This window comes from Artibeus jamaicensis, unplaced genomic scaffold (genome assembly GCF_021234435.1).
Source record: "Artibeus jamaicensis isolate MK-2021 breed Jamaican fruit bat unplaced genomic scaffold, CSHL_Jam_final scaffold_916, whole genome shotgun sequence".
NCBI classification, from domain to species: domain Eukaryota; kingdom Metazoa; phylum Chordata; class Mammalia; order Chiroptera; family Phyllostomidae; genus Artibeus; species Artibeus jamaicensis.
This window is the reverse complement of record NW_026522059.1, coordinates 51,172,090-51,199,637: the sequence shown is the minus strand read 5'-3', so window position 1 is coordinate 51,199,637 and position 27,548 is coordinate 51,172,090. Positions and strand designations below refer to the sequence as shown.

Genomic DNA, 27,548 nt, shown 5'->3' with positions numbered 1-27,548 from the left:
TACTCTAACAGAGAGTAAAAACCAACCCTTGCCAAGATTTGCATTGCAGATGCAGCATGAAGGTTGGGACTCACCAAGTGAATAGAGCTTAAGTAACACTTGGGTTTTCCATGTTTTTTACTCAAAGTATAAAGCAAAGCCTACACAAATCCAAAATGAAGTAATAGCTATTGATATATATTTAAAAGTTAGCATTTAGGAAAAGAAACGTAAAAATGTGCTTCATACTTAAGAAAATAAACTCCATAGTAATCTACTCCAGACTAGTGGTTGTGATGTTGAATTAATCAGAAAAGGACAATAAAACAGTTATTATAAATATTCAAACATTTAAAACAAATATGTTCTTAATGAGTTAATATTCAGGCAAATTTCAATAGAAATTAGGAACCATAAAAATTATAAGTTCTAGAATGAGAATAAACAAAATAAAAATTTCACTTGATGTATGCAAGAGGAAATTGAAAATAGCAGGAAAAAAATCGGTGAACTTAAAAATTACAAAAAAAAAGGATCAACAGAAACTATCCAACCTAAAGAACAGATAAATATAGAATTACCAGGTAATCCAGAAATTACACTGTGAGGTTTTTATTCAAAAGAAATGAATACATAAGTACCCCTGGTGTAGCTCAGTGGATTGAGCACAGGCCTGCTAACCAGATGATCGCGGTTCGATTCCCAGTCAGGGCACATTTGTGGGTTGCAGGCCAGTTCCCAGCAGGGGCCAGTTCCCAGCAGGGTATGCATCAGAAGCAACCATACATTGATATTTCTCTCCCTCTCTCCTTCCCTTCCCCTCTAAAGATAAATAAATAAAGTCTTTAAAAAAAAGAAATGAATACATAAGTTCACAAGACTTAAATATGATTGTTCATATTAGCGTAATTCAATGTAGATGAAAATGAAATAATTTACAGGACCATCTCAAATGAATGAATCAACTGATACTTGCACATTCATCAAACAAAGCTACTCACAATTTACAGCAACAAAATATATCTATTGATATGTATACATGAATTTCAAAAATATGGTGAGTAAAACAGGCCAAGCTTAAAAGAATATACATGCTATGATTCCCTTTATATGAAGTCCTAGAGCAGACACATTGATATATAGTGATAGAAATCTGGCTTGGAGTTGCTGTGGAGGAGCTGGGTGGGGAGACTAACTGCAAAGAGCATGAGGTAAATTTCCAGGGTAATGAGACGTTCTTTGTCACTACTGGAATGAGATCACACAGGTATAAATGTTGTTCAAAGTGTGTGCATTGTATTGCATGTTTCTTTTACCATGTGATGATTAAATATTAATTTTAGTTTAGTAATAAAGATTTAAACAAAATACATTATGTTGCACTCAGATACATACTTTTTTGACAAGATAGAATTTTAAAATAAAATAAAGCATATATTTTGTTCATTCTAAAGTTTTTTGTAAACTACTTATTATTATTTCATATTTATGTAACCAGAAATATTAAGTTATAGTATAATATTAGTGTATATTAGTATATTAAATATGCTATAGTGTATATTTAATCAATTGAGTTATTGTAATTGTAAAATAATCTAACATAGCATCAATTTCCAAAGATGAAAATAAAAGCAGATTTTCAAAAAAAGGATAGATTGATAGACAGATACACCTTTTTATAAAACAAAGTTATTAGGACTCACCACTATAAAGTCCACAAAGCTGATACTAAATTAAATGTCATTATTAAATGTCATGCTTTAAAGTACTGAATTAATTAATTTTCATTTTGTTCTTGCTAACTGAATGGCACTGAGTGCTTTTTAAGAATGGGACCTTTGGGGATAAATGACTGACAACCTGATTTTTAATTGTCCTCTTGTCACTTTTTATTAGCTCAGTCATGTGTTTTCTTTGTGGCGGAGTTACAGATTTGATTGAGTTTTCAATTTTTTTGAAATTGGGGTTAAGGTAATGCAATAATCAAATACATGTGTAATTTTCTCTTTTGTAGCTTTTTATTTTATATATAAATTTTAAATACATTATAGTTTATTGAGGTCACGAATTTTGTTGAAGAAATAAATAGGTATGGATAAGTATAAAATCCTAGTTTTCATCTTAGAAAATATATCTCATTATGGGTTTCAAACTGAGACTAGTTTTCAAAGCCAGGGCAAATGGAAACTAAAATGAACCTCACCAGGCAGGTCACATTTCCCCTAATGAGGGAAGTGTCTATTGAGCTGCTCTATTGTGTTTGGCTCTGCTATTAGCCCTGGGGTTTCAAAGATAAATTAGACAACTTACCTGCAATTAAGAAACTTATCTGCAATTAGACAACTTATCTGCAACATATTCTTGGAACCTTCTCAAGAAAGGCAGAAATATGATAGAATAAAACTGATCAATGGAGGAATGTCTCTAAAAATGATGATTTTTATTTTTTATTTTAAATTATATTTTATTGTTATGCCACTGTAGTTTTCCCATTTTTTCCCCCTTTACAACCCTATCCACCCAATTACCCATTCCTTCAGACAATCCTCATACAGTTGTCTATGTCCATGGGTCATGCATATATGTTCTTTGGCTACTCTGTTCTTTATGCTGTACTTTACATCCCCATGACTATTCTGTAACTACTGATTTGTACTTAATCCATGCATCTTTGTTTGCCCTTCTCTTCAACCCCCTCCCATTTGGCAACCATAAAAATTTTCTCTGTATGTATAATTCTCTTTCTGTTATACTTGTTTGTTTATTTTGTTTTAGATTCAATTGTTGATCAATATTGCTTTTTTATTGTTCATAGTTTTGGTCTTCCTCTGCTTAGAGAAGACCTTTTAGCATTTCATGTGTACTGATTGGTGGTGATGAACTCCTTTAGCTTTTTCTTGTCTGAGAAGCTCATTATCTGTTCTTTGATTCTAAATGATAGCTTTTCTGGGTAGAGTAATCTGTGCTGTAGCACCTTGCTTTTCATCACTTTGAATACTTATTGCCAGTCCCTTCTAGTCTGCAAAGTTTCTTTTGAGAAATCAGCTGACAGTCTTATGGGAGCTCCCTTGTAAGTAACTAACTGCTTTTCTTTTGCTGCTTTAAAATTTTTTTCTTTGTATTTAACCTTTGGCATTTTAATTATGGTGTGTTTTTGTGTGGGTCTCTAAGGGTTCATCCTGTTCGGAATTCTTTGTGCTTCCTGGACTTGCACGTCTATGTCCTTCACCAGGTCAGGGAATTTTTTTCTGCCATTATTTTTTTCAAATAGGTTTTCAATTACTTGCTTTCTCCCTTCTCCTTCCAGCATCCCCATGATGTAAATGTTTGTATGCTTGAAGTTGTCCCAGAAGCTTCTTAAACTACCCTCATTTTTTGGATTAGTTTTTCTTCTTGCTGTTTAGATTGGTTATTTTTTTGCTTCCTTATATTCCAAATGGTTGATTTGATTCTCAGCTTCATTCACTCTGCTGTTGATTACCTGTAAATTGTTCTTTATCTCAATTAGTGTATTTTTCATTTCTCACCAGATCTTTTTTATGCCATTGAAGTTGTCACTAAGTTCATTTAGCATCCTTGTAACCAATACTTGAATCTAGTTAATTGCTAAACTCTGAATCTAGTTAGTTGCTAATCTCCATTTTGTTTACTTTTTTTTCTGGAGTTTTGTTCTGTTCTTTCATTTGGGCCATGTTTCTTTGTCTAATTATGGCAGCTTCCCTGTGTTTGTTTTTATGTATTAGGTAGACCTGCTATGTCTCCCAGGCTTGAGAGAGCGGTCAATGTAGTAGGTGCCCTGTAGGGTCCAGTGGCACAACCTCCCTTCTTATCCAACCTGGGTACTCAGAGTATACACCCCCATTTGAACTATATGCATCCTCCCTTTGCAGTTGAACCTTGATTACTGTTAGCACATCCAACATCAGCCACTGCCTGTGTTCTGTCACAGGTTACACAACATAAGCTACAAAGATATCTGCAGATGGCCACAACTTGTGCTTATCTTGGAGGTGCCCATGTTAGGCCAAGGTATGACCCAAGTCCAGATACTCTTAGTGCCAGGCCTGAGGTTACTTAGCAAGGGGTACAGGGCTTACTGAAGCCAGATATTGCTTATTTGAGGGAATTTAGGAAAAATCTGAAGCATGGGACAAGACAAGCCATTTGTATGGAAAGGCCACTCAAAACAGCTTAGGTGGACCCAACATTTGGGTGGGGCAGGGGCTTAGGATAACCAGGGTGGGGCAAACAGTGTGAGGCAGGTTGATGGAGTCTGAAATGTGGTACCCACTTTCCAGCTCCATGGCTTTGTGTGAAGAGGGCTCAGAAAATGAACAATAGCCTCTGCCAGCACTTCTGTCTGTGAGAAAGATGCCCCCCAGCTCTCACCCTTATGCCAGACAATTCAGATCTCCCCTGCATGTCTCTGATACATTTCAATCTGCTGCTCTTGCACTGGAGCTCATAGGAAGTGAGTCTAAGTTTGCTCACAGGTCTTTTAAGAGGAATTGTACGGGACTCCAGCAGTTATTCTGTCTTCCACAGCCTCTATCACCACTTGTGTTTATAGCCAGTTATAGAGACTTTTCTTCCTGCTACCGGAACTCTAGGCTGGGGGTCTGGTATGTGGGCTAGGACCCCTTGAACCAGAGATATCCCCCCCCAATTTTTATCTACCACACATGGATATGGGGCCAGCCCATTCCAGTTATGCATCTCTCTAACCATTTTCCATGTGATTTCTTTTTTTAATTCTGTAGTTGTAGGGTTTCCATTCAGCTTGATTTATGATGGTTCTGAATGATGGGTTTTTTAAGCCTTAGTTGTATATTTGATGTGGTTGTGTAAAAGAGCGATTAATGTTTATCTATACTGCCATCTTAACTGGAAGTTTAAAAATGGCATTTAGAATGAAACAATATGACTTGGTATAATTGCATAATTGGTATACTTAAAAATTACTTTTCAGGAAAAATGTGTTCAGTACTCTTGTGCTAGCTGTGCTGTAAAAGAAGTACATGAACTTGGGGGATCTGGGAGAGCAACTTTAGTGTGCCATTTGCGTAAAAAAGCAGACATGAGAGTTTAGGGAGAAAGGAAAATAAATCCTGAACAAAAAGAAGAAGATATATGAGGTAGAAAGAGTATACTAGTCCTCTGGAGGCCTGGTTGTTATTAATACAGTCCAGTTTCCTTCTGTAGGAAAAAGCACAAAATCGTTCCCTCCAAAAGTTATAGAAGACAAGGATGGTTGAAGGCATAAGAAAAATGGTAGTTTCAAACTTGGGGCCTGCTTTGTTTGGTTAATAAATTTGGAGAAGCACCTATTTCATGTGGTTGGGTGAATCCTGTGAAAAAGGGTGTATAAGATACATATTTGTTAAGTCAGTGAGAGAAGAATGTCCATGGATGCCTTCCAGGAATGTATGACTCCTCTGAAAGCACATGCAGAATCATAAGTGTGTAGTTGTTTTGCTTTTATGCAAAATAAGTTTTATAGCTTCTATCAGATTTCTAAAATGGTCTTATAAAAATGATTAAGAATCACTGTTTCATAGCAAGTGAGTGGTTTCTGCACATACTGACTATTCAATAAAGGTGAAGGAGAATGTTGATTTAACATCCTTTGAGGTAGGTTTGAACATGAAAGTTGAGAGACATTTAGAAGAATGAAAGTTATGAATCCTGAGTAAGGAAGGCCAGCCTCTGAGAAAAGTGGCCGGCCTTACTCAGATGACAGAATGACAGAGAGGTGGTACAGGTTGTTGAGAAGACATCATTGCTGAATATGACTCTGTGGTTCCTAAAAGTGAAAGAGGGAGAGACCAGGGATTTTTAAGTTATATTATCAAAGAAGCATCTATAAGAAAGGTGTATATACTGAGTAGAAATTACACAATTGGTGAATTGCAAACCATTCTTTAAAAAAGCTGAGGCAGCCTGTGATGATAGGTTATAAGTAAACTGGCACTTACTCAAGAAGGGAAGTTAACCATATCCACAGAAATATGTATATTATATTTTCAAAACAGGATTCAAAATAGCTTTTATTTTTATTTATTATTTATTTATTTATCTTTAGAAGGGAAGGGAAGGAGAGAAATATCAATGTATGGTTGCTTCTGGTGCATCCCCTGCTGGGAACTGGCCCCTGCTGGGAACTGGCTTACAACCCAGGCATGTGCCCTGATGGGGAATCGATCTGAGATCTTTTGGTTTGCATGCCCATGCTCAATCCACTGAGCTACACCAGCCAGGGTCAAAATAGCTTTTAAAGTGGCCTCTCTCCTCTTTGAAAATTTATGTTCACTATTCAATGGATATTTAATCTTCATATTCTGCTCATTATACGTTTTAGAAAGAATAAAAAGAAGTAGTATAATTTTTAGAGCAAATATAAACATATATTCTAAAAAGCAATTAATTTACTTTCATCTATAAAACAAGTCTGAAAAGAAAATACTTTTGAACCTTGCACTCCCCAAAAAGTTTCCTACAGCTCTTGGTACTAAAGGAAGTAGGAAGGCTGTGCATTTCACAGATGCTTTTTACAAAGGCTGTGGGTCTTTGGGTCCAGGAGAACTAAAGTGAGGAGAGTAGAAGCCAAGAGGCCCAACACTGTTCCTCCTTATTCTTTCAAAACTGTTATTATCTCCTTTATCTAGCAAGGCCCTACATAAAACTGCACTTGGGAGAAAAGTGACAGTTTCTTAAAATAATTTTTTTAAAAGGAGACCAACTTTGAAAATTCTCTAGACAGAAGAGCAATTTAGTCATGCAAGCAAAGCTTCATTTAGATTATTTTGCAAGAGTAACTCGGCCTGGGTCTTTTCTTGTTTATCTCTCTGGAAATCATAAGTAAAAGAACTGTTTCCCAAGGTTTATAAAAAGTAGCCACTGGAAATTCTAATATTATAACCAATTACTGCAAAGAGTTAAGTCATCACTTTCTCACTGTATAACCTTCTTTGTATTATACCCTTAAGCTTCATTCCCTATTTTGATTTGAGTGTTCCTGGTTCACAGACTGATTTTTTTTGGTGTATGCACATCAACTTTTACTAATCACTACTTTGGTGATTCATCGATTTAACTTCTGTTATTTTTTGAACTTTTGACATTCCCATAAATCTTACTAACTTTGGAGTACAATGAGCCTAATGCTAATGCTAGGAATAGACGCCTCCATGCCACATACTCAATAAGCCAGCATGATAGATGGCTTTTAGTTTCTCAAGCTTATCACACTGGGCCAGGTGACAAGTTTTTCCTCTCTCTATTTTTAAAAATAGTTTATTTGTTTACTTTTAGAGAGAGGGGAGGGGAAAGAGAGACTGAAAGAAACAACAATGGGTGGCTGCCTGCCATGTACCCCCACACTGGGGATGTGGCTCCCAATCCGGGCATGTGCCCCGGCTGGCAATTGAACCAGTGACCCCCTGCTTTACAGGGTAGCACTCAATCTACTATGCCTCATCAGCCAGGGAGTATGTATTTAAAATACTGATTGACTTCTGTCTGCCCTCTCTCAGATGACAGTCTTTCACAGATAGTTGGCACACCTTTTTGTAGCTAACATCACCTTCTAGGAGAAATCCTTCCTGCATCTCTGTGGAGAGCAGGACTAATAAAATAACATTGGTCCAGTCAAGAGAGCATTAAATATGTAAAACAGGATGGAGTCACTCATGTCAACCAATATGAATGCCGGTCAGCTATGATGCTTTGGTTTAAGAAGGAAAGCATCTAAGTCATACTAGACATATCTAGCAAGGAGATACACCCAAGATATCTGCACACATAACAAGAATAGTTGTGTCTGCAGAACAAGGCCAACTATAGATAGGTTCCTGAGGACAAGTTACCACTTGCTTTCATGGGTTCCAAGATACTTATCAAGAGACCTAGAAGGGTGGTGTATACCACTTTCTAGGTATAACTGAGGCAGGCTCCAGGCCACTGCTGAGACAGCTGGGCTCCACACACCAGAGTGCTGCTCCAAGCCATGCTGATCTCCCCTGGCATCAGCCACTGGAGGCTCTGCTCTGCTGGACTAAGAACTTTGTCTGCCTTGCTGCCCACCTGGCTCTGGAGATTGTTCCTTGCAAAATGCTGACAGCTCCCTTGCTTACCGTGCTGTCTCCTAAACCTGCTGACTCAGACTCTCGGACTTGGGTTCACTATTACTGATTGTATTCTGAGTGATTAGTATTGCTTTTAGGTTAGTATTGATTTAGATTAAATCTGCATTAATAGAAACTGAGTGCACTTGCATTAATAAAATATGAGTCAATAACATTGTTACCTATGATGGCTCCCTGTCATTTCTAAGTGGCATGTCACATGTAGTCATACAAGCAGCTCAGAGCTTTCATTCTTGAGGCACAGATCAGATGGTCTGGGTGGGGACTGAGGCTGCTGACTAATAGGAAAGACTGTGCCATGAACATGCATTCACAACAATCTCTGATTGTGTTGCTCTGGACGCCACACAAATGGGTTACGTGGTTTGTGACTCCCTCACCCCCCCATACCCTGAGGTCCTTGAGGAGAATACAAAGTATCTAGCTGATCTTACAGAAGTGAACCAAAAGCTAAGTACAAAAACTTGTCTCATATAGCTTTCCTGTGACAGACCAGGTGTTGCTCATGGTAAAGACCGTTGCTCATTTGAGATGAAAGTCTTGGCATGAATTTCTGCATATTGTTCTGGTTTTTTGCTACTTAAAGTATGCCACTGAATATAATATTTTTGTGACTTTGACATGTAAATATCTAAGAGCTAACCAAAACATTGCCCACAGAGACTGAAGGGAAAAAGAGGCCTTTTTAAAAAGCGGAGTGTTAATTAAGTTCATTTGCCAAAATTAATTTTTAAAAGAGCTAAGGTTTTATATTTTATTAAACTGCTAGAAAATAATGAGAATAAAACAAAATGAATATATATGGAATATAGAATGTATGTTTTTAGTAGAAGAAAATATAAAGTGTGGAGACACATTTTTGTTGAGAGAAAGAAAAACAGAATGGGTTTTCTAGATGAGAAAATGCATAAAGTACCTGGGTGTTTTTTGTTGGCTCATTTGGTGAAGAAAGAGAAGAGTTAATTTATTCCTAAAATCAAATAATTGTTTCAAAATAAGGATAAGATAAGGCAAAAACTGAAGGTATATAAGAATTATTGAAGGTATATGAAAGTTCAATATTTGCAAATCAGTAAATGTAATATATCACATAAACAAAAGCAAAGACAAAAATCTCATGATCATATCAATAGATTCGAAAAAAGCTTTTGATAAGGTACAACACCCATTTATGATAAAAACACTCAGCAAAGTGGGAATAGAGGGAGCATTCCTCAATATAATAAAGGCCATATATGAGAGACCTACAGCCAACATCATACTCAATGGGCAAAAACCAAAATCTTTTCCACTAAGATCAGGAACAAGACAAGGTTGTCCACTTTCACCACTTCTATTCAATATAGTAGTGGAAGTTTTAGCCACAGTGATTAGACAAAAAAGGAAATAAAAGGCATCCAAATCAGAAAGGAGGAAACAAAACTGTCATTGTTTGCAGGTGACATGACAGTGTACATGGAAAAACCTATAGATTTTACTCTAAAACTGCTTGACCTAATAAATGAATTTGGCAAAACAGTGGGATACAAAGTCAATATCCAGAAATCCAAGGCATTTTTGTATACCAACAATAAAACAGCAGAAGCAGAAATCAAGAAAAAATCTCATTCGATATACCAAAAGAAAAATAAAATATCTGGGAATAAACCTAACCAAGGAGGTAAAAGACCTATATGCAGAAAACTACACAACACTGAAGAAAAAAAATCAAGGAAGACACAAAAAAATAGAAACATATACCGTGTTCATGGATTGGAAGAATTAACATCATCAAAATGTCCATACTACCCAAAGCAATTTACAGATTCAATGCAATACCTATTAAAGTACCAATGGCATATTTCACAGACATAGAACAAACACTTCAAAAACTTATATGGAACCATAAACGACCCCGAATAGCAGCTGCAATATTGAGAAAGAAGAACAAAGTAGGAAAGATCACAATATCTGATATCAAACTGTATTACAAGGCCACTGTAATCAGAACAGCCTGGTACTAGCATAAAAACAGGCACATAGACCAATGGAACAGAACAGAGAGCCCAGAAATCAACCCAACTCTCTACAGTGGGCAATTAATATTTGACAAAGGGGGCAGCAACATAAAATGGAGTAAAGATAGCCTCTTTAACAAATGGTGTTGGGAGAATTGGACAGCTATGTGCAAAAAAATGAAACTTGAGCACCAACTTACACCATACACCAAAATAAATTCAAGGTGGATAAAGACTTAAATATTAGCTGTGACACCATTAAAGTCCTAGGGGAGAACAGAGGCAGAAAAATCTCAGATATTTCACTTAGCAATGTTTTTACTGATATGTCCCCTAGAGCAAGGGACATTAAGAAAAGAATAAACACATGGGATCTCATCAAAATTAAAAGCTTCTGCATGGCTAAAGAAAACAGTATTAAGATAAAAAGAGAACCAACTGTATGGGAAAACATATTTGCCAATGATACCTCAGACAAGGGTTTAATCTCCAAAATATACAAAGAACTTACATGACTCCATTCTAAGAAGACAAGCAACCCAATTAAAGAATGGGAAAAGGACTTGAACAGACACTTCTCCAAGGAGGACATACAGAGGATCCAGAGACACATGAAAAGATGCTCAATAGCATTAGCTAACAGAGAGGTGCAAATTAAGACCACAATGAGATACCATCTCACACCGGTCAGAATGGCTATCATAAACAAAGCAACAAACAACAAGTGTTGGAGAGGTTGTGGGGAAAACGGGTCCCTAGTTCACTGTTGGTGGGATTGCAGACTGGTACAACCATTATGGAAAACGGTATGGAATTTCTAAGAAAACTAAAAATAGACCTGCCTTTTGATCCAGCAATTCCACTGCTGGGATTATATCCTAAGAACTCTAAAACACCAATCCAAAAGAACCTATGCACCACAATGTTCATAGCAGCACAATTTACAATAGCCAAGAGCTGGAACCAACCTAAATGCCCATCAGTAAATGAATGGATCAAAAAATTATGGTACATATACACAATGGAATTCTATGCAGCAGAAAGAAAGAAGGAGCTCCTACCCTTTTCAACAGCATGGATGGAACTGGAAAGCATTATGCTGAGTGAAATAAGCCAGGCGGTGAAAGGCAAATACCATATGATCTCACCTTTAACAGGGACCTAAACAACAAAACGAACAAGCTAGCAAAATATAACCAAAGACACTGAAATACAGAACAGGCTCACAGGGACCATAGGGGAGAGGGGAGAGAATTTCAGAGGAAAAGGGGAATGATTCACAGGAACAAGTATAAAGGACACATGGACAAAGACTAAGGTGGGGGAGAATTGGAGGGAGGTGGGGAGCACTTGGGGGGGGTGGGCTGGGATGGGTGTAAAAGACAGAAAACTGTACTTGAACAATAAATAAATTTTTAAAAAAAGAATATTCAGTAGCTGATGATGCTAAACCCAGTGAAGTTACCAGATTTAGAAAAATACTTTTTTCTTTAGCAGGTATTATAGTAAATAAATGCATAATTAGAAATATTAATAATTTTTGAGGAAAGTGCTGGAGCTATGGTCAGAATAATAGCTAGCCAGGAAAAGGAAATCTTTAAATTCTCCTGCACAAGTTATACTAGACAATAAGGTACTAATTATCAGAGAAATGTACATTTAAATCACAATGAGATATCACCTCACCTCTGTCAAAAAGACTATCATCAAAAAATCAATAAACAACAAATTTTGATGAGAATGTAGAGAAAGGGGACACTCTTGCACTGTTAGTAAGATTGTGAATGGGCTTAGCTGTTACAAAAAAGTATGAAAATTCCTCAAGAAATTAAAAATAGAGCTACAAAGCAATGCTACTTCTCAGAATATATTCAAAGAAATCCAAAACACAAATTCAAAAAGATTTATTTACCCCTATGTTCACGTCAGGGTTATTTACAATAGCCAAGATAAGGAAACACAAATTCCTGTCAGTAGATGAGTGGACAAAAAAGAAATGGCTCAATGGCATGTTACTCAGCCATAAAAAAGAATGAAATATTACCATTTGCAACAGTATGGATACACTCAGAGGTTATTATGCTAAATGAAAAAGGTAAGTCCGGGCAAGATAACTACCATGATTTCACTTACATGTGGAATCTAAAAAACAAAATAAACAAAACTGAAACAGATTCATAGGTACAGAGAAGAGACTGATGGTTGCCAGAGGAAGAAGATTTGCAGAACTGAATGAAAAAGGTGAAGAGATTAAGTACAGACTTGTAGTTACACAATAGTCATGGGGATATCAAATACAATATAGGAAATATAGTGAATAGTATTGCAGTAACTACACATGATGTCACATGGGTACTGAAACTATTGGAAAGAGCACCTTGTAAAGTATATGACTGTCTAACTACTATGCTAATATAAATAATATAGAATGTTAACAGTAATTGAAAAACAAAAAAATATTTTATAGTTATGTAGGATTGCATATGTATTATTTTTGTAATTCTCTGCTTTGTACAGTTCTTAATCAATCTGTCCTCATTGTATAAACCATAAACCATGAGATTTTTAATGTTACAGGTCAGGATTTATATTGTGACTCATTGATACAAACTCTAGCTCTTTCCAAAATTGACTGAGTTGGTTCAGAAATAAATTCCTAAAACTACACATGTAAATTAACATGAAAGGAAAAGAAGGTAAGGGAGTTAGAAAATGTCATGTAAGTTAGCATATTTAAAGCCATTTCACTTTCATTAGCATAATCAGCTCCTGAAAAACTGGAATTACAGATGTGAAGATGACTGTAAAAATCACTGCAATGCATTTATTTTGTGCTCATAGTTGAATGAGTCTGTGGTTGATATTTTATAAATTTGCTACTGATCACAGAGAAAGTCAGACAAGAGGCAGCTTTAGCAAAAAAGAATGTAGCCTGGCCTCCTGCCTTCCCTGAAGCCACTCACAGCTGGTCAGCCCTGCAGTCCTCGGGCACAATGAAATTTCTTTAGTTTAAATACTCCCTGAAGGAAGGATAATGACTCCACGTTTAAGTTTCAGAAGGCTCTGTGTTGAGATTCTGGATTAATTAAAGGAGCACAGAGAAAGTCAGATGTGTGAATGTTCAATGTGCAGGGTCTTAGCCACCGTTCATCTTAAAAACCAGTGATTTGTTTCGAGCCACCTGCCCTGCAGTGGAGAAGCAATATCTATAGTCCAGATTATGCTGCTTGAGGCAACAGTAGAACCGTAGGATTTAGGAGGGCCTGAGACAGGACATTTTTAAGAGAAAATATTTCTAGTTCTCTATAATTTATAGTGAATTTACAAGTTAGCTATGAATTGAGACATGGGACTCAAATGAATTGCAAAGCAAGAGTGGGCTCAGCTTCAGTCAGTGGAGATAATGTGTTCCCAGGAAATAACTGAAGTACTGATAGTACCACATATACTGCCACAATGTAAGTGGTCCTCTTGCTTCACCTGGACTGCTGTCATAACTAGAATTTCTTGTTGCTAGCCTCTCCTCCTTCCAGTATATCCTCCAAATTCCTGCCACCTACCATTTATGAAAAAGTATTTCCTCATGTCACTCTCCTGCTCTACAATTAAAAACAGAGTGAAGATCCAATCCTTTGTGTGGCATAAAAGGCCCTTTAAAAGCTGTCCCCTATCATCTTTTTTATTTCCTCTTCCAGCCTTTCTGATACTGATAGACTGGCTCCAGACTGCTGGGAGAAGGTAGAAAGCAGGAAGCAGGAAAGGCCCTCCTTTGCAAAGGACCATCCAAAGGATTATGCAAGCCTGTCAGATGTGCACCAAAAACGATCTTAAGACAGAATGTGCCCCAATGGGAAAGAAAGTATAGTACAAACAGATATACCCATAGGAAGGCTAAAAGGTTGACTCTACAGATGCCTAAACCCAAAGGAAACTGCATTTTTCTTAGTTTTTGTGGATACTTTTTATGGATGAATAAAGGTATATTCTAACTAGAACTGAGAAACCTACTGAGGTAGCAAAACTTCTTCCTAAAGGTTTGGACTTCCTCATGGCATTCAAAGTGACAATGAACATCTTTCGCTTTAGATATCTCCCAGAAGACAGGGCAGGCACACAGATTCAAGGGAAACTACACGCACCTTGGAGACTTCAATCTGTGCAAAAGACTTAGAAAATGAACCCCACGGTGAAGACAACCCCAGCAAAAATATGTCAGGAAACACACATCCGAAATGGGACAAAGCACTGCCTCTTGCCTGGCTCCAAACTAGGGCAGCACCCCAAAGCGGGTTTATATTAAGCCCTTTTGAAATTGTATGTGGGAAAGTCTTCCAAGTTTCTGTTTTAGGAAAACCCCCTTTAGATCTAGAGCATGAATAAAAAAAATCAAGCAATATATACAACACTTAGGACAAACATTAACACTTTTGCACAAGACTGTTCATTGCAGGTCCATCTATCCTCTGACCAGTCAGTCCTTACACCCATTCCATCTGGGAGACTGTGTCTTACTAAAGACCTAGAATACTCAAAGCCCTGAACAGCAGTTAGCCAAGCAATGAACCAGTCCCTGTGATGTCCTGCTGACAACACACTCTGCCCTAAAACCCATGGGAATCAAGCCTTGGATCCACCACACACAGATAAAGTGGGCACTGACTGAGAAGGACTTGCATCTTGCTGCTGCAGGTGACATGGGAAGGGAAAACTGGACCTGCACTCCTGACGGAGATGTAGAATTTCTCCTTCAGAAAAGGCTGGCAGCTTCCAAAGCTAGCCGACAGTGTTTCATTTCATTTCAATCATTTTCCTTTCTTTCTGCATTTCCCAGGTAGTGATTACCTTTGCAAATTTATTCTGCTGGGGCTGGGGTAGGGGTACAACCCAAATCCCTATTCAGGGTAGATCGATCATATGGAACCTTCAGTCTTTCTCTGGTTTCTAACCCTCACTAAACACTCAGTTATTTGTCTGCCCAATTGGTCTCACTTTGGAAGGTCATCTGCAACCCTATTTCTTGAAACATGAAGCTGTCTACCAGCTTTGCTTATCTAGCAATGCCATACTTTGGATATCACATATGTCCCTGTTCCCAGGGACAGCCAACTGACCTGGAATTTGAAAGATACTTATCCCTCGCATAAAGGCTTCCTTTCATTCCTGACCTGCCTTTGATTGTTGAAGAGTAAGAATCTCTGGGCCCAGGGATAGGTAAGATTATAATCTTTATCAGCAGAAAGTAATTACAGGAGAATGACACCTTTGACCATGTCCCCTTGTAAAAATACCAGGGTTTAGAGTTTTGAAGGGGTGAATTGATACTGATAACCTGGCTGGGCCGCTGGGAGCAGGTGGAGGGCAGGGAACAAAAGGGGCCAGTGGAGGAGATCACAAACCACCTGAGGCAGCCGTCCGGGCGACAGTTCCTGGGTGACCATGCTTTTTCTTTACAAATGCTCTACCCTCAGGGCAGAGCTTCCTGCTCCTTGCAGTAGATCCCCCCACCCCCAAGCAAGAAGGTGGCAGGAAAAACTATTTCACTGAGCACATGCAAAGCTCTCAAGAGAATTGGAGAAGGAGAAAGCCTTCCTACTGGAAAGCCTGCTTCCTGTACCTGATTGGGGTGGGACCAGGGGAAGGGAGGCACAGGATCCATAGAGGTCAGAATGTCGGCAGGGGAAGGTGCTGGATTTAAGAAGCCTGTCAGTCTACCCTGGAGTAAAGAGGGGATTGGATGGAAGCTGGAGCCTCTCAGAGTGTGTGGAAGTTTGGGAAGTTATTTGGGAATTCTGAGAAAGTACCTGGTCCTTCCCATACCCAAAACTAATGCAGCCCCAAGGGAAGGAAGGAATGGTATTTTATCCACCTGGCAAATGTACTGGCCAGTGTGTGCACGGGACCTTCTGGCCCTGAAAGCCACATGGCCAATGCTGATGTCAGAACCACCTGCAGGTTCCAGGAGGGATTCTGAGGCCTGATGGTGTCCAGGAAGGAGCAAGCTGAGCTGCCTGGATGACCACTAACTGGACACCTGCAACTTCCAAAGTATACTACTTTAAATAGGAGTACTCTGGACACTGCCTTTGGTTTTGGTCTGGATGAGGATGGCTGGGTTTTCCTCTCGGCTTTATGGAGGGAAGGGGATTTGAGACAAAAGTCTGCCATTCCTTCCCTATGATAGCCCTTTTCACACTGATTACAGCAGTGTAATCTGCTGTTACAGCTGTTTCCTGCCTTCCCTGCACGCTGTCAAGGAAGTGAGAGGAGGGGTGAGATTCCTTCATCTGAAGTCCCAGCAGCTACCATAGGGCTGGCGCATAGCAGCTGCACGATATAATAATGATGTCGACAACTGCAATGATAATGTTATAATATGCATTGATTGTAAATGTTATAACGTTAGATGTTTTCACATTTATTGATTACAACTGATGCACCAGAACTGGGCTAGGGATTTAATAAATTTTTTATATTAAATATTTAAACAACTTCAAAGAGGAAACAACACTCTCTCATTTTATAGATATTCTGAGATTCAGAACTGTTCAAATAATTTTCACAAGTTCTTAGAACTAAATAAAAATAAAAGTGTAAATAAAATAAATCCAAATCTATGAATCGAAAGTTAATATTCTTTTCAGCAGAAACTTGTACATTCAATCTGCATGATACTCTGATATATTTTAAGATTTTATTTATTTTTAGAGAGAGGGGATGAGAGAAAGAAAAGAGTGAGAGAAACATCTATGTGCAGGGGAAACGTTGATCTATTGCCTCTCACATACCTCCCACCGGGGGCCTGGTCTTCAACCCAGGCATGTTCCCTCACCAGGAATTGAACTGGTGATGTTTCAGTTTGTGGGACAATGCCCAAGGGACTCAGCCCCACCAGCCAGGGCTACGGTGGTGTACAGGGTCCAGCTGAAGTAGGGCCTGCCTGAGTGTGGGTGGTAGGGTAACAATACGGGCCTAGTAATTTACAGTTTTAATGTGCACCTTTCATGTAAAATGTCATATGGTGTGTTTGAGTGTGATACGTTACAGGAATACATGCTTATAATTTTGTAATAAAAGATTTTGTAATAAAAGTGGCATTATTTGTGCCAGACCCTGTATTTTTAATATGTTATACATTTTAACACTTTGATATACTACATAAGCATGAGAAAAATATCCTTCATATTAACAAAATGGAATAATATTAACAATTAACTCCATACTTTGTGAACAATATTAAACTTCTTTAAATGATTTAATATTAACATACCAGAATCTATTGGTAAATACATTAGTCTTTTATATTTAGTTTACTATATAAAAACACTTCTTGTTTAAGCATTTCTATAATTTTAAAGCGTATTTTAAGGGTTGAGGGGTTGTTAGCATGAGGAACAGTTAAAGCTCTTTTCTAAAAATCTTTCATACTTCTAAGTTCAGAGAAAATTTGTAAGTCACATATAGAAAACGTTACACTTTACTCACAGGTATTAATGGTACAGTTAAAATTCCCTGACTTATATTCTATAGATAATGCATACTTATTTATTCTGTTTAAAAATATAATTTAATTTCATCCCCTTACTTTGCTCTGGTTAAGAAGACATATGTGATGGGCAGGTTTATTACAAGGCTTTACATTAGAGCTTAGACCTTCCCGTAACAATCAAATGGCCTTGCTTGGACTGCCACAGATGCAAACACACTAGACATGCCAACCTCCCCTAGTTGAGATATGCTGGCAATACATCTTTGTGAATATATGTTCGGAAGTGGGTAGACAAAGAGGTAAAAATGGGGTTTTAATCTCTGGAAATCCTTTCTTTAATATTTAACTTCTTTCACAATAACAATTACTCAAAGCTCTGCAATAGCATCACTGGGACACAAAATTCCTTCTATGCAAATGTCCTTTAACACTCTTACCTCTCTCAAGAAATTATTAAATCCAGGTAACATTTGCATTCCTATGTTTTCAGTTTTTCTCTAATTTCTGAGTTTTTATTTCATTTTGAAGATCTTCAAAATTTTCAACAGAAGACATATTGCAGAAAACTCTGATGTCAACACATGGAGGGATCCTGTGGTCTTGTCCCCTTTGAGTGTTGGCAGCAGCCAAATCCAGGGCCACGAGATGGACTGTGGAGAACAGCTGCTCAGTCAGGTCCAGGCTGAGAAGTTGAGAAGGTACCTGCTACTTAGTGGCTGTACCAGAGAGCCCCCAAAGATGTAGATCTAGCTCCCCCTCCTTGATTATTCTGGATGGTGTAATAAAAACTTTGTGGAGTGGAAGGTGGTCTTTGGGGATTTCACCAAAGATGTCATTCAATTGATAAAGAATAAGGATTGGTTAACTGTGGGCAAATCTGAAGGCTGCAGTAGTGAAAGAGTTCATGAAACCTGCATTCACATTGGTGTTGCAACCCTGATAATCCGTCAGCATCTGTGTGCTGGGTTTTCCTCAGTATTTTGGGTAGCCAGTGGCTGTAGGTGATGCGTGCAGCTCAGCACCCAATTTTCCTGGCTTTGTGGTAAAGGGTCTCAATCCCTGTGAGGGTTCCGGAAGCTACCCTGTAGTGTTCCTGGAGCCACAGCATGTGCATGGCTATGAGAGTCCTGTGGTCCAGGCCAGGAAACAGGCTGTGGCTTTCCTGCTCGTGCCTTGTGTACTGGGTGGGTGGGCCTGTAGAAAAAAATAGTAAGTACTTTCCCAAAGAGGCCCAAGGTAAGCCTATCCTCAGGTGTTCCCACAGCTTCTAACATTTCTCTGAAAGAGTCTCCAAGGCTCTGAGCGTTTCTCTGAGTACTTGAGATTCTTGCTCTGAGCTCCCATAAACATTAGAAACATTGATATATGACATGAGCTGGTTAATCTGTTCTCAGGCATATGAGTTCATCATCAAGGAGGTCATTCCACCACCACACACAAGGCTGGAGCATACAAAAAACATACATGGTACATGGGTTCTCTGAGGGTTGGTGTGAGTAGTGACATTTGGAAAGCAAATAGTGTACACAAAGAGCTGCACAGTTGCCCATCAGAAAAGCAAGATATGTTCAACCAGATACTGTATGGTCCAAATCATAGTCTAAAAACTGGCCCTATTGCATGGGTATGTGGGTGTATGTATTGTCGTGGGTGACAGTTGCTGTGGCCGCCAACTCTGTGGGGATCAGCCTGGGCAAGGGGAGGGAATACACACTGGGCATTGCATGGAGGGCAACCCCACAAGGCAAGTTGAAGCCACTCTTATAGATGAGTTTCAGGCTGTGCTCAAAGCAGACCAGAGCCAGAGCCATGCCCTTATGGGGCACTGCAGATCATTGTACATTCAATCCTGAGCTCGGTTCTTCTAATAGAACCACATGTCAGAGCAGTTGGGCATGTGCCTGTGGGCTGTGCATTCAGATAAATTGGAGATGAGGGAGAGGCAGCATGGGGCGTACCAAGTCATTGCAGCAATATTTTGAAATGCGCAGGAGTAAAAACAACGAAAGGAGATGCCCTTGAGGGGAGAGGGGAGAACCTCCAACTCTAGGGCAGTGGGGACGGGTCTGAGTCAGCAGAAATCCTTATGTCCAACAACATTTCAGTAGGGCAAAACTGAAAGTAAAATGATTAGGAAAACAAGGAGATACATAGTTATATAACAGTTTCCAAAAGATAGGGGAATTACTTGGTGATGTCTATTTTATGAGCAATTACTACCTGCTAGGATGAACTAAAAAGACAAAGAAACATGTTCCCAGTCCTATCTACACCTTAGTTCTGTGACTTTACCAATGGAATCTCAGTAAGGATTTGTTAGTCCTCATCATAGAACTGTGAATTTTTTTTCCATTTCAGAACTTTTTCTTTCAAGTATTATGCTCCAAGAAGATAGAGTCTAAGATATGCCAGTGTGGATCATGTGGATATTAACCTAATAATACTTGATATGAGGGGAATAACTACCTGTCGTTCCACAGAGAATGTGAAACAAACCCAGAGGTGGCTTAAGGTGTTCTTTTAAGAGCTTAAAATTGCAGCACTATTCCAAATCTGCAAAGGGTTATTCACTAAATCCTGCTTGATAAGAGTTATTATCCCTATTTAATCACCAGGAAGTGGCTAATGGTATCAGCATTGTCTTTTACTTGTGTAAACTTGCCCCAGGCTGGACCCTGGGATAGCCTAATCTTGAACAGATACAATAATTTTTCTGTATACCAAAACATGGATATGACCTCACTTTTAAAGCCAAGTTGCTCCTGGGGTGAAAACGGTCTTTAACTTTAAAAATAATGGAAAATTATTAAAGTTTGAATAGTTTAAATGAGAAGATATTCAGTTTGGCAATGACCATCATAAACCTCAGATGCCTATTTTAGCAAAGCAGTATCTCTTCAGCTACTGATCACTTCAAATGTTCTAGTTATGGATTAAGAGTAAGTTATTCTGGGAAATTTGAACTCAAAGATGTCCAGAAAGACCATGGGCTTAATCCTCACCTGGAGCTGAGGCATGATGTAGAACTGGGTTTTCTGCAGCTATGACCATGATTAACTCATACATGGTATGATTCAATATTCAATATATGGAGGTTTAATTAAAATGCTGATATGGACATATTAGGAACTTTTCACTTGCATATTTTAGTTAGGGAAGCTTTGAAAACCCAAGACATAATCGACCAGTAGTGGCTGTCAAATGTACTTTGGAGTATAATTGTTTAGAACACCTAAGGAGTGAGCCAAGCACATAAACTGCCTTCTACATCACATCTCAGTTTATATTCTACAGGAGTAAACAAAGGTAAATTTATAGACTTTGCTTTTGCAATCACAGTACAACTAGTGTATAGCAAGGAATCATATTTGTTTACTTCATTTTAAAGAGAAAGGCATAGAAAGCCTGAAAGCTTTCTATAACATTTTTATTTGACATATATTAAATAGATGTCTGGAGTCAGGAAGAAAAACATGAAAACTTCAGTGCAACAAAGACAAAGAGGAGAGATACAGACAAGTGGAGAAGGGATGCATGCATTATAGGAGTAAATGGAGTCAGGTAGATTCACTGAGTGACTTAGGGGATTACAATAATAAGTAGGGAAATATTATCCTGGTAATAAATGATATTCTATAAGAAATATTAATAGTTTTGGATTCCAAAAGTAAGATTATATAAAATGAGTCTGCTACATTGATTTGATGCATATAGTGGGCAAAAATTAACAAGTTTAAGTATATATAATTATATATACTTACATATCTTTATATATAAGTATACATGTAAAGTTATATACATTTAACTATATATATTTATATTTTATATATTGCACACACACATCATCTTTACTTTTGAATTCTACTTCCTATGAGAAACACTGGCTTTCATTTGATAAAACTGGTGAATAAATGAGTTTTTAAATGACATGATGCTTTGGAGATTAAAGGCTGAGGGATAGTCAGTGTTGCTGTAGACAGTAGAACAGAATGCTTCTAGAGGCTGACCTCTGCCCACCAAATCAACAGTGAGCCCCTGCTTCATATGTTCCTGAACCAGTTGGAGTATGCTCAAAAATCTCCCCCACTCTTTCTATCTCTACAGTAAATGGGTCATGAAGATAGCAGAATTTCTGTCTTTGGAAGTCCAAAGATGTTTAGCAGCAGATCTTTGGAAGTGTGAGGTTTCCTGTAAATGACAAAAGATACCACTGTTTGGAAGGCTGCACAATCCATGAATCTCTCACATTACTGTTTGCAAGATAAGACTGCAGAATCCATGAATCTTACATCTTCCATGCACTTAAGAATACTATATTTTCCAAATGTTTGAGAAGAATTAAACTCCAATACCAGAATATAAGGGGGACCGTGGGTTCTTTTTATAATTTGTTCATGAGTGAATTAATGATTAAAATAATAGTCTTCTATAAAAAGCCACATCTGCGGTGGGGGATGCAAACTTGAAGGGTTCTTGCATGAGTCTTGGGGCTCAGTAAAGCCTTTGAAATACTGTACATTACTCATTGTGTAGGTCATGGCACTTTATGTCTTCTCTTTCCCTAAATGTAACTGCCTGGCCTGGAAATCCCCCCTTATCTTTATATTCCTGCTCAAACATTACTCCCTCTATAAAGTTTTCCTGATAGCTCTGAGAAGCTACCATTTTTTGTTAATTCTATTTCATTATATACATCTATTACATGCACAAGATATGCTTAAGTTTCTGATATGTCTTTTCCACTAGAGAGAGACTGTGTTAGAGATGAGGTGATGCCTTACTCATCTTTGTATTATAAGGACCAAGACCACTGACCAGCACATAATATTGGTTTATACACTTTTAGAGAACTGAATGAAGTTAAAAAAATATTATAGTCACTGAAAATGTAAAACAACTTTAGAGATTTTGGTCAACTGAGGCATATCTAGTCATCTAATTCTGGAATCATAATAACTTTAGATAATAGAATAGTGGTAATAATATTAGCATTCCACTTTAATTAAGCCCTGTCTACGTTCCAGGCACATTTGAAACACTTTATCTATATTAACTTAATTAATCTTTCTAGCAAGTATATCCTATCATGATCTCAATTACACAGGCAAGAAATGTGAGGTCCAAAGATGTTTAGTCACCTGCCCAAGGTCACCTAGATAGTGATAAAGTGAGGAATTACAAAAAGGGTAGAAATAAGCTGTATATCCCTGATGGGTGTGGCTTGGTATATTGGGCATCAACCCACAAAGGAAAGGTCACTGGTTGGATTTCTGGTCACGGCACATGCCTGGGTTGCAGGCCTGGTCCCTCATTGGGGTGCATGTGGTAGGCAACCAAATGATGTTTCTTTCTCTCTCTACCTCCTTTTCCCTCTCTCTAAAATTAAATAAATAAAATCTTTAAAAAAAGAAATAAGCTCAACGGCTGTAGAACAGGAATCTATTATCACCACACCATATCGTTTGTGAGTGAACAGGGTTCAGGGCAATATTTGCTTATGTCATTTTAAGATGTTCCTTTTTGACCAACAACTGTGAAGACTGGGTACATACTTTATTTGATGACTATGAAAGCAGCAAATGTGTTTTCTTTAAAACATTCAGGTGTTGCAAAACATCCCAAGGTGGCTCCATGAGGACAGTTGGGAAGTTTATACAACTGGAAGGCATCACTAGTCTAAAGATGCTGATTCAAATTGTAATAAACCTAAGCACTACATATCCTAAGCAAAATTTTCACCTCTGGGTGACCAGAAGTGAAGTTTATGACCAGGTGTGTTCAACTTGACAATCATTGTCAATTCATGGATTTGGCAGGATTACTGTGTCTGACACTGGTGGATGCTGGCATAACAGGGTCCAATGACTAATACCTACTGTGGGCCATACAGAGTGAAATTAATGCCATTTTGATTCTATGTCAATAAGTTCCCTTCTCTTTGAGGCTGAACTGACAATGATGAGTAGTTCAGAGGTGGGTGCATTATGTACACTGACTGAAGAAAAGACACTTTGGCCGTTTTATGCACTATCCCTCTTGTGATTTATGGAGATTATAAAAACTAAGTAGAACTGAAGTGAAAACAATTTTTAATCAAAATAAAAGCAGCAAGAGGAAAGGAGAGAGTTATGTGCAAAGAAATTACCCTATGACTATTAGCTGTTTTCTCAAAAGAAACCTTACAGGCAAGAAGGGGCTGGAATGAAGTGTTTGAAATCATAAAAGGCAAGAACCTACATCCAAGAATACTCTCTCCAGCAAAGCTAGCATTTAGAATGAAAGGGCACACAAAGTGCTTCCCAGATAAGGTCAAATTAAAGGAGTTTATAATCACCAATCCCTTATGACATGAAATGTTAAAGGCGCTTATCTAAGAAATAGAAGAAGACCAAAAACTATGAATAGTAAAACGACAACAAACTCACAGCTATGAACAATGTAACATAAAAACAAAAACAAAAACTAAGCAAACAAGTAGAATGGGAACAGAGTCAGAGAAATGGACATCACATGGAGGATTTTCTGTGGGGAAGGGAAGAAGAAGAATGTGGGGGATAGGTACAGGGAACAAGAAGCACAATTGGTAGGCATAAAATAGATGGGGAGAGGCTGAGAATGGTATAGGAAACAGAGAAGTTAAAAAACTTATATGGACAACCCATGCACATGAACTAAGCGGGGGTATGCTGGAGGGTTGGAGGATGTAGAACAGAGGGAGGATAAAGGGGAAAAATCAGCAAAACAATAATAACAATCAGTAAAATATACTTAAAAAGAATAGTAAACTAGAGAGAATTAGTTTTTACCATATAATAAATACATGAAGTTTGACGCGCTATTGATGAAAATATATACTTTATATGAAATACCCAAGTGGAATTTCAGAAGTTTTTGATCTCAAAATAATTTGGCAGTGGAAGAATTTGATTTTTTTTTTTTTTTTTTTTTTATTTTATTTATTTTTTTATTTAGTTACTTTTCAAGTACATTTTTTTTCCCTTCCCCCCCCCCTCCCGGTCTCCCCCCTCCCTCCCATTCCCCCCCCCATCCCCAGTCCTCAACTCTGTGTCTTTCATACTTGTTCCTCAAAATCCCTCCCCCTTTTTCCCCTTAAGTTCCCTTCCCTCTCCCCTCTGGTCGCTGCCCACTTGTTCTCTATTTCAGCGTCTTTGTTTTTATTCTGTTTGCTTGTTTGTTTTATTCTTTAGCTTCCTGTCAAAGGTGAGATCATATGGTATTTGTCCTTCAATGCCTGGCCTATTTCACTCAGCATTATACTATATGATAGAAAAATGGTGACTTCTTAAAAATGTAATTTGTTTAAATAAACTTATTTTTAACCAAGCCTGTATATAACTTAAAAAGTAATCAATGTCTTTTCTAGACCCATAAAAGCTGGAAAAACTAAAAGGAAAAAATAAATCAGCAAAACCCTACTTATGAAATCTGCCCCTTTCTAAGGAAACCAAAAAACAGGCAAAACCCACCACAGCATTCCGTATGCTTGTAGCTGAACGCATCTATTTCCACTTCTGATTATCTAAGTGCAAAAACTTGTAAAACAATTTGCAAAAAACCAAATCTGATATTAATTCACATGTGCAGACATGCCGTGCTTTTCACTGAATGCTTTCCCCATGTGGAGAACATATCAGTCAATCATAATAGCCTGTCTCCATTTCTATCACCACAGCCAAGGTGTAGTTCAGTCTATTTGAGCCACCTACAAATGGACTCTTATCTCTTATGAACTGATTAATTTAAAAACAGGACTTTGTTTTTTATAAAACTATGAAAATCAAATTTTGGAGTCTGTCATTATTTATAATCAACTAGCAGAGGGCTATAACTATATAACCAGATTGATGATAATTAAATGTAAAAAATGCCAATTTTGGCCAAATGTAAATGCTTTCAAATATTAAGATATTTGTCTTCATAGTTGCAAATTTTACTTAGAAACCTGACTGATTAATTTTTAATTTTAACATAGGATTAAATATATGAGGCCAGAGTGACTAATATATGCTAAATTTCATTTATTCACATTTGTTTGTATGAATTGATCTTACATTTTATAATTTTCAATTCCATAAAAAACATAACATACATTTTCAAATTATTGGTATCTATGTTCCCTTTCGGCATTGTTATTTTTGGTATTTGATACCCATTATTAAACAAGATGTTAGATTTTAAAAAATATTAAAATAGCTCTGATTTAATATTAGCATATTAAATTAAAAAGAATGTATAGGGAACTTGGGTAGTGAGGTGAATCAGGTTTAAAATTAGGAGCTGTTGAAATGCATTTATTTCAGTATTATATGAGGAGCTATAAATACTTACTGATGACTGTGAGCAACTTGTTAGCCACAACGAGGCCAGTGAATTCTGAGCCACATGTTCATGTCTTTCTCAGTCAGCTTGCCTTGCATCCTAGACAGTTAGCTCGCCTCCAGTACTGATGTGCAATTTACCACCATCAGTAATCTGAATGCCTGCCTATGGTGTGAAAAAGAATTGCCACTGGAAGAAAATGTGATTCCTTTAAAAATAACATCTTTACATTTTGTTTGATATAGTTCTATTTGCTCAGTGAGTATCTACTGAGAGCACACTAGTTGTCAAGCACTAGATGAGATCGTATACAAATCTAATGGAGAGGAAGAAACAGAGAGAGGTTTCTAGGAAGTGGGGTTTGTTCGATCATGTAATTATTTAATATGATGATTATTTTAAAATCATCATTCCAAAGCATGAATATGTACAGTTTATTCATATCCCACTCATGTCTAAAAGAATTCTCACAACAATAAATCTAAAATTTGAAAAGGAGAAAAATACTACTCTACCACCTAAAACCATCAAAGTAATTTCATAGTTCTGATTTCCCATTTTTCTTCTTCATAGATACTCAGAAATTTTGTATGGCTGAAAAGTTTTTACATCTGTGTTTCTGAATTAAAATAACTTAAGAAGATGAGAAATAACTATACTTTCTATGAAATATTGTTAACATGCATTCATTTATAATTGATATGGATTTATATACTTTTTATTATTTTGTTATTAATTTAAAAAGCAAAAGAAATAGGCTTCATAGACTGCAATTGCAGTGGAATAGGGGTGGAGATGGTCTCATCCTGCCCCTTTCCAAAACACTTACAGGAAACTGAGGATGGAAGATACTATTTCAAAAAAGCTTTTGGAGAGGAATGGGGAGAACTGGAAGAAAGAAGGTGATGGGATTAGCCAAGGAACATATGCACATAACCCACAGGCAATAGTATGGTGAAGGCCAGAGGGAAGGAGAGCGAGATGGCAGGGAGGTGGCCAAAGTGTGTGTACAGGGGTATGGGGACATTTGTAATAATATTAGCAGTAAAAATAAAGAAAAAAGAAAACCTTTTATTCCAGCAACGGCCAAGAGGCCAGGATGTAACCATAGAGGTTTAAAGAGAAAAAAAATGTTTTGAAGGTATTCAGATTCTCACAGCTGTCTTTGGCCAGTGCTAAGAAACAAGTCAAAGGTGATAGGTAGCTAGCTGATAACTCAGGTTAGGGAATAAAAAAAGGTAGCAGGGACCTACCAGACTGAAGGGCATACTGATAAGGATCAGATGCGACAAAGAAGGGGGGTGAGGCAACCTTGCGCTTTCCCGATCTTTCTTGCTGCTTTCCCTTGATGGACCATGGCTGCATCTTCCTTTCAAAGTTGCAAACCTTGACTCTCTTGTCTTTACTTACTGCTAGAATTCTCAAGTTAAATATACAATTCTATAGTTTTTGTTTAAAATCGTTAAGCTAGCAGATAGCTTTTCAATAAACTCCTTATCTGCTTATGTCAGGTATTTTCTTTCCTGCAAAGAAACATCCTAGCTCAAATCCTTTCAAACTTGTCACTTAAAGCAGATTTCTATGAAGATTGAATGTGGTAAT

General features: G+C 37.6%; 1 protein-coding gene across 1 annotated transcript in view; it reads right to left on the bottom strand.

Moving 5' to 3' along the window:
• Positions 1–27,311, bottom strand: part of PXDNL (peroxidasin like) — a 54,755-nt gene extending 27,444 nt beyond the window's left edge. The window contains 10 exon segments of the mRNA XM_053661122.1: positions 10,017–10,035; positions 18,097–18,578; positions 18,580–19,127; positions 19,130–19,180; positions 19,183–19,413; positions 19,416–19,559; positions 21,444–21,467; positions 21,614–21,669; positions 21,671–21,704; positions 27,200–27,311. Of these exon segments, the coding sequence (XP_053517097.1) occupies positions 10,017–10,035; positions 18,097–18,578; positions 18,580–19,127; positions 19,130–19,180; positions 19,183–19,413; positions 19,416–19,559; positions 21,444–21,467; positions 21,614–21,669; positions 21,671–21,704; positions 27,200–27,311 (1,701 nt within the window).
• Positions 27,312–27,548: the final 237 nt, after the last annotated feature.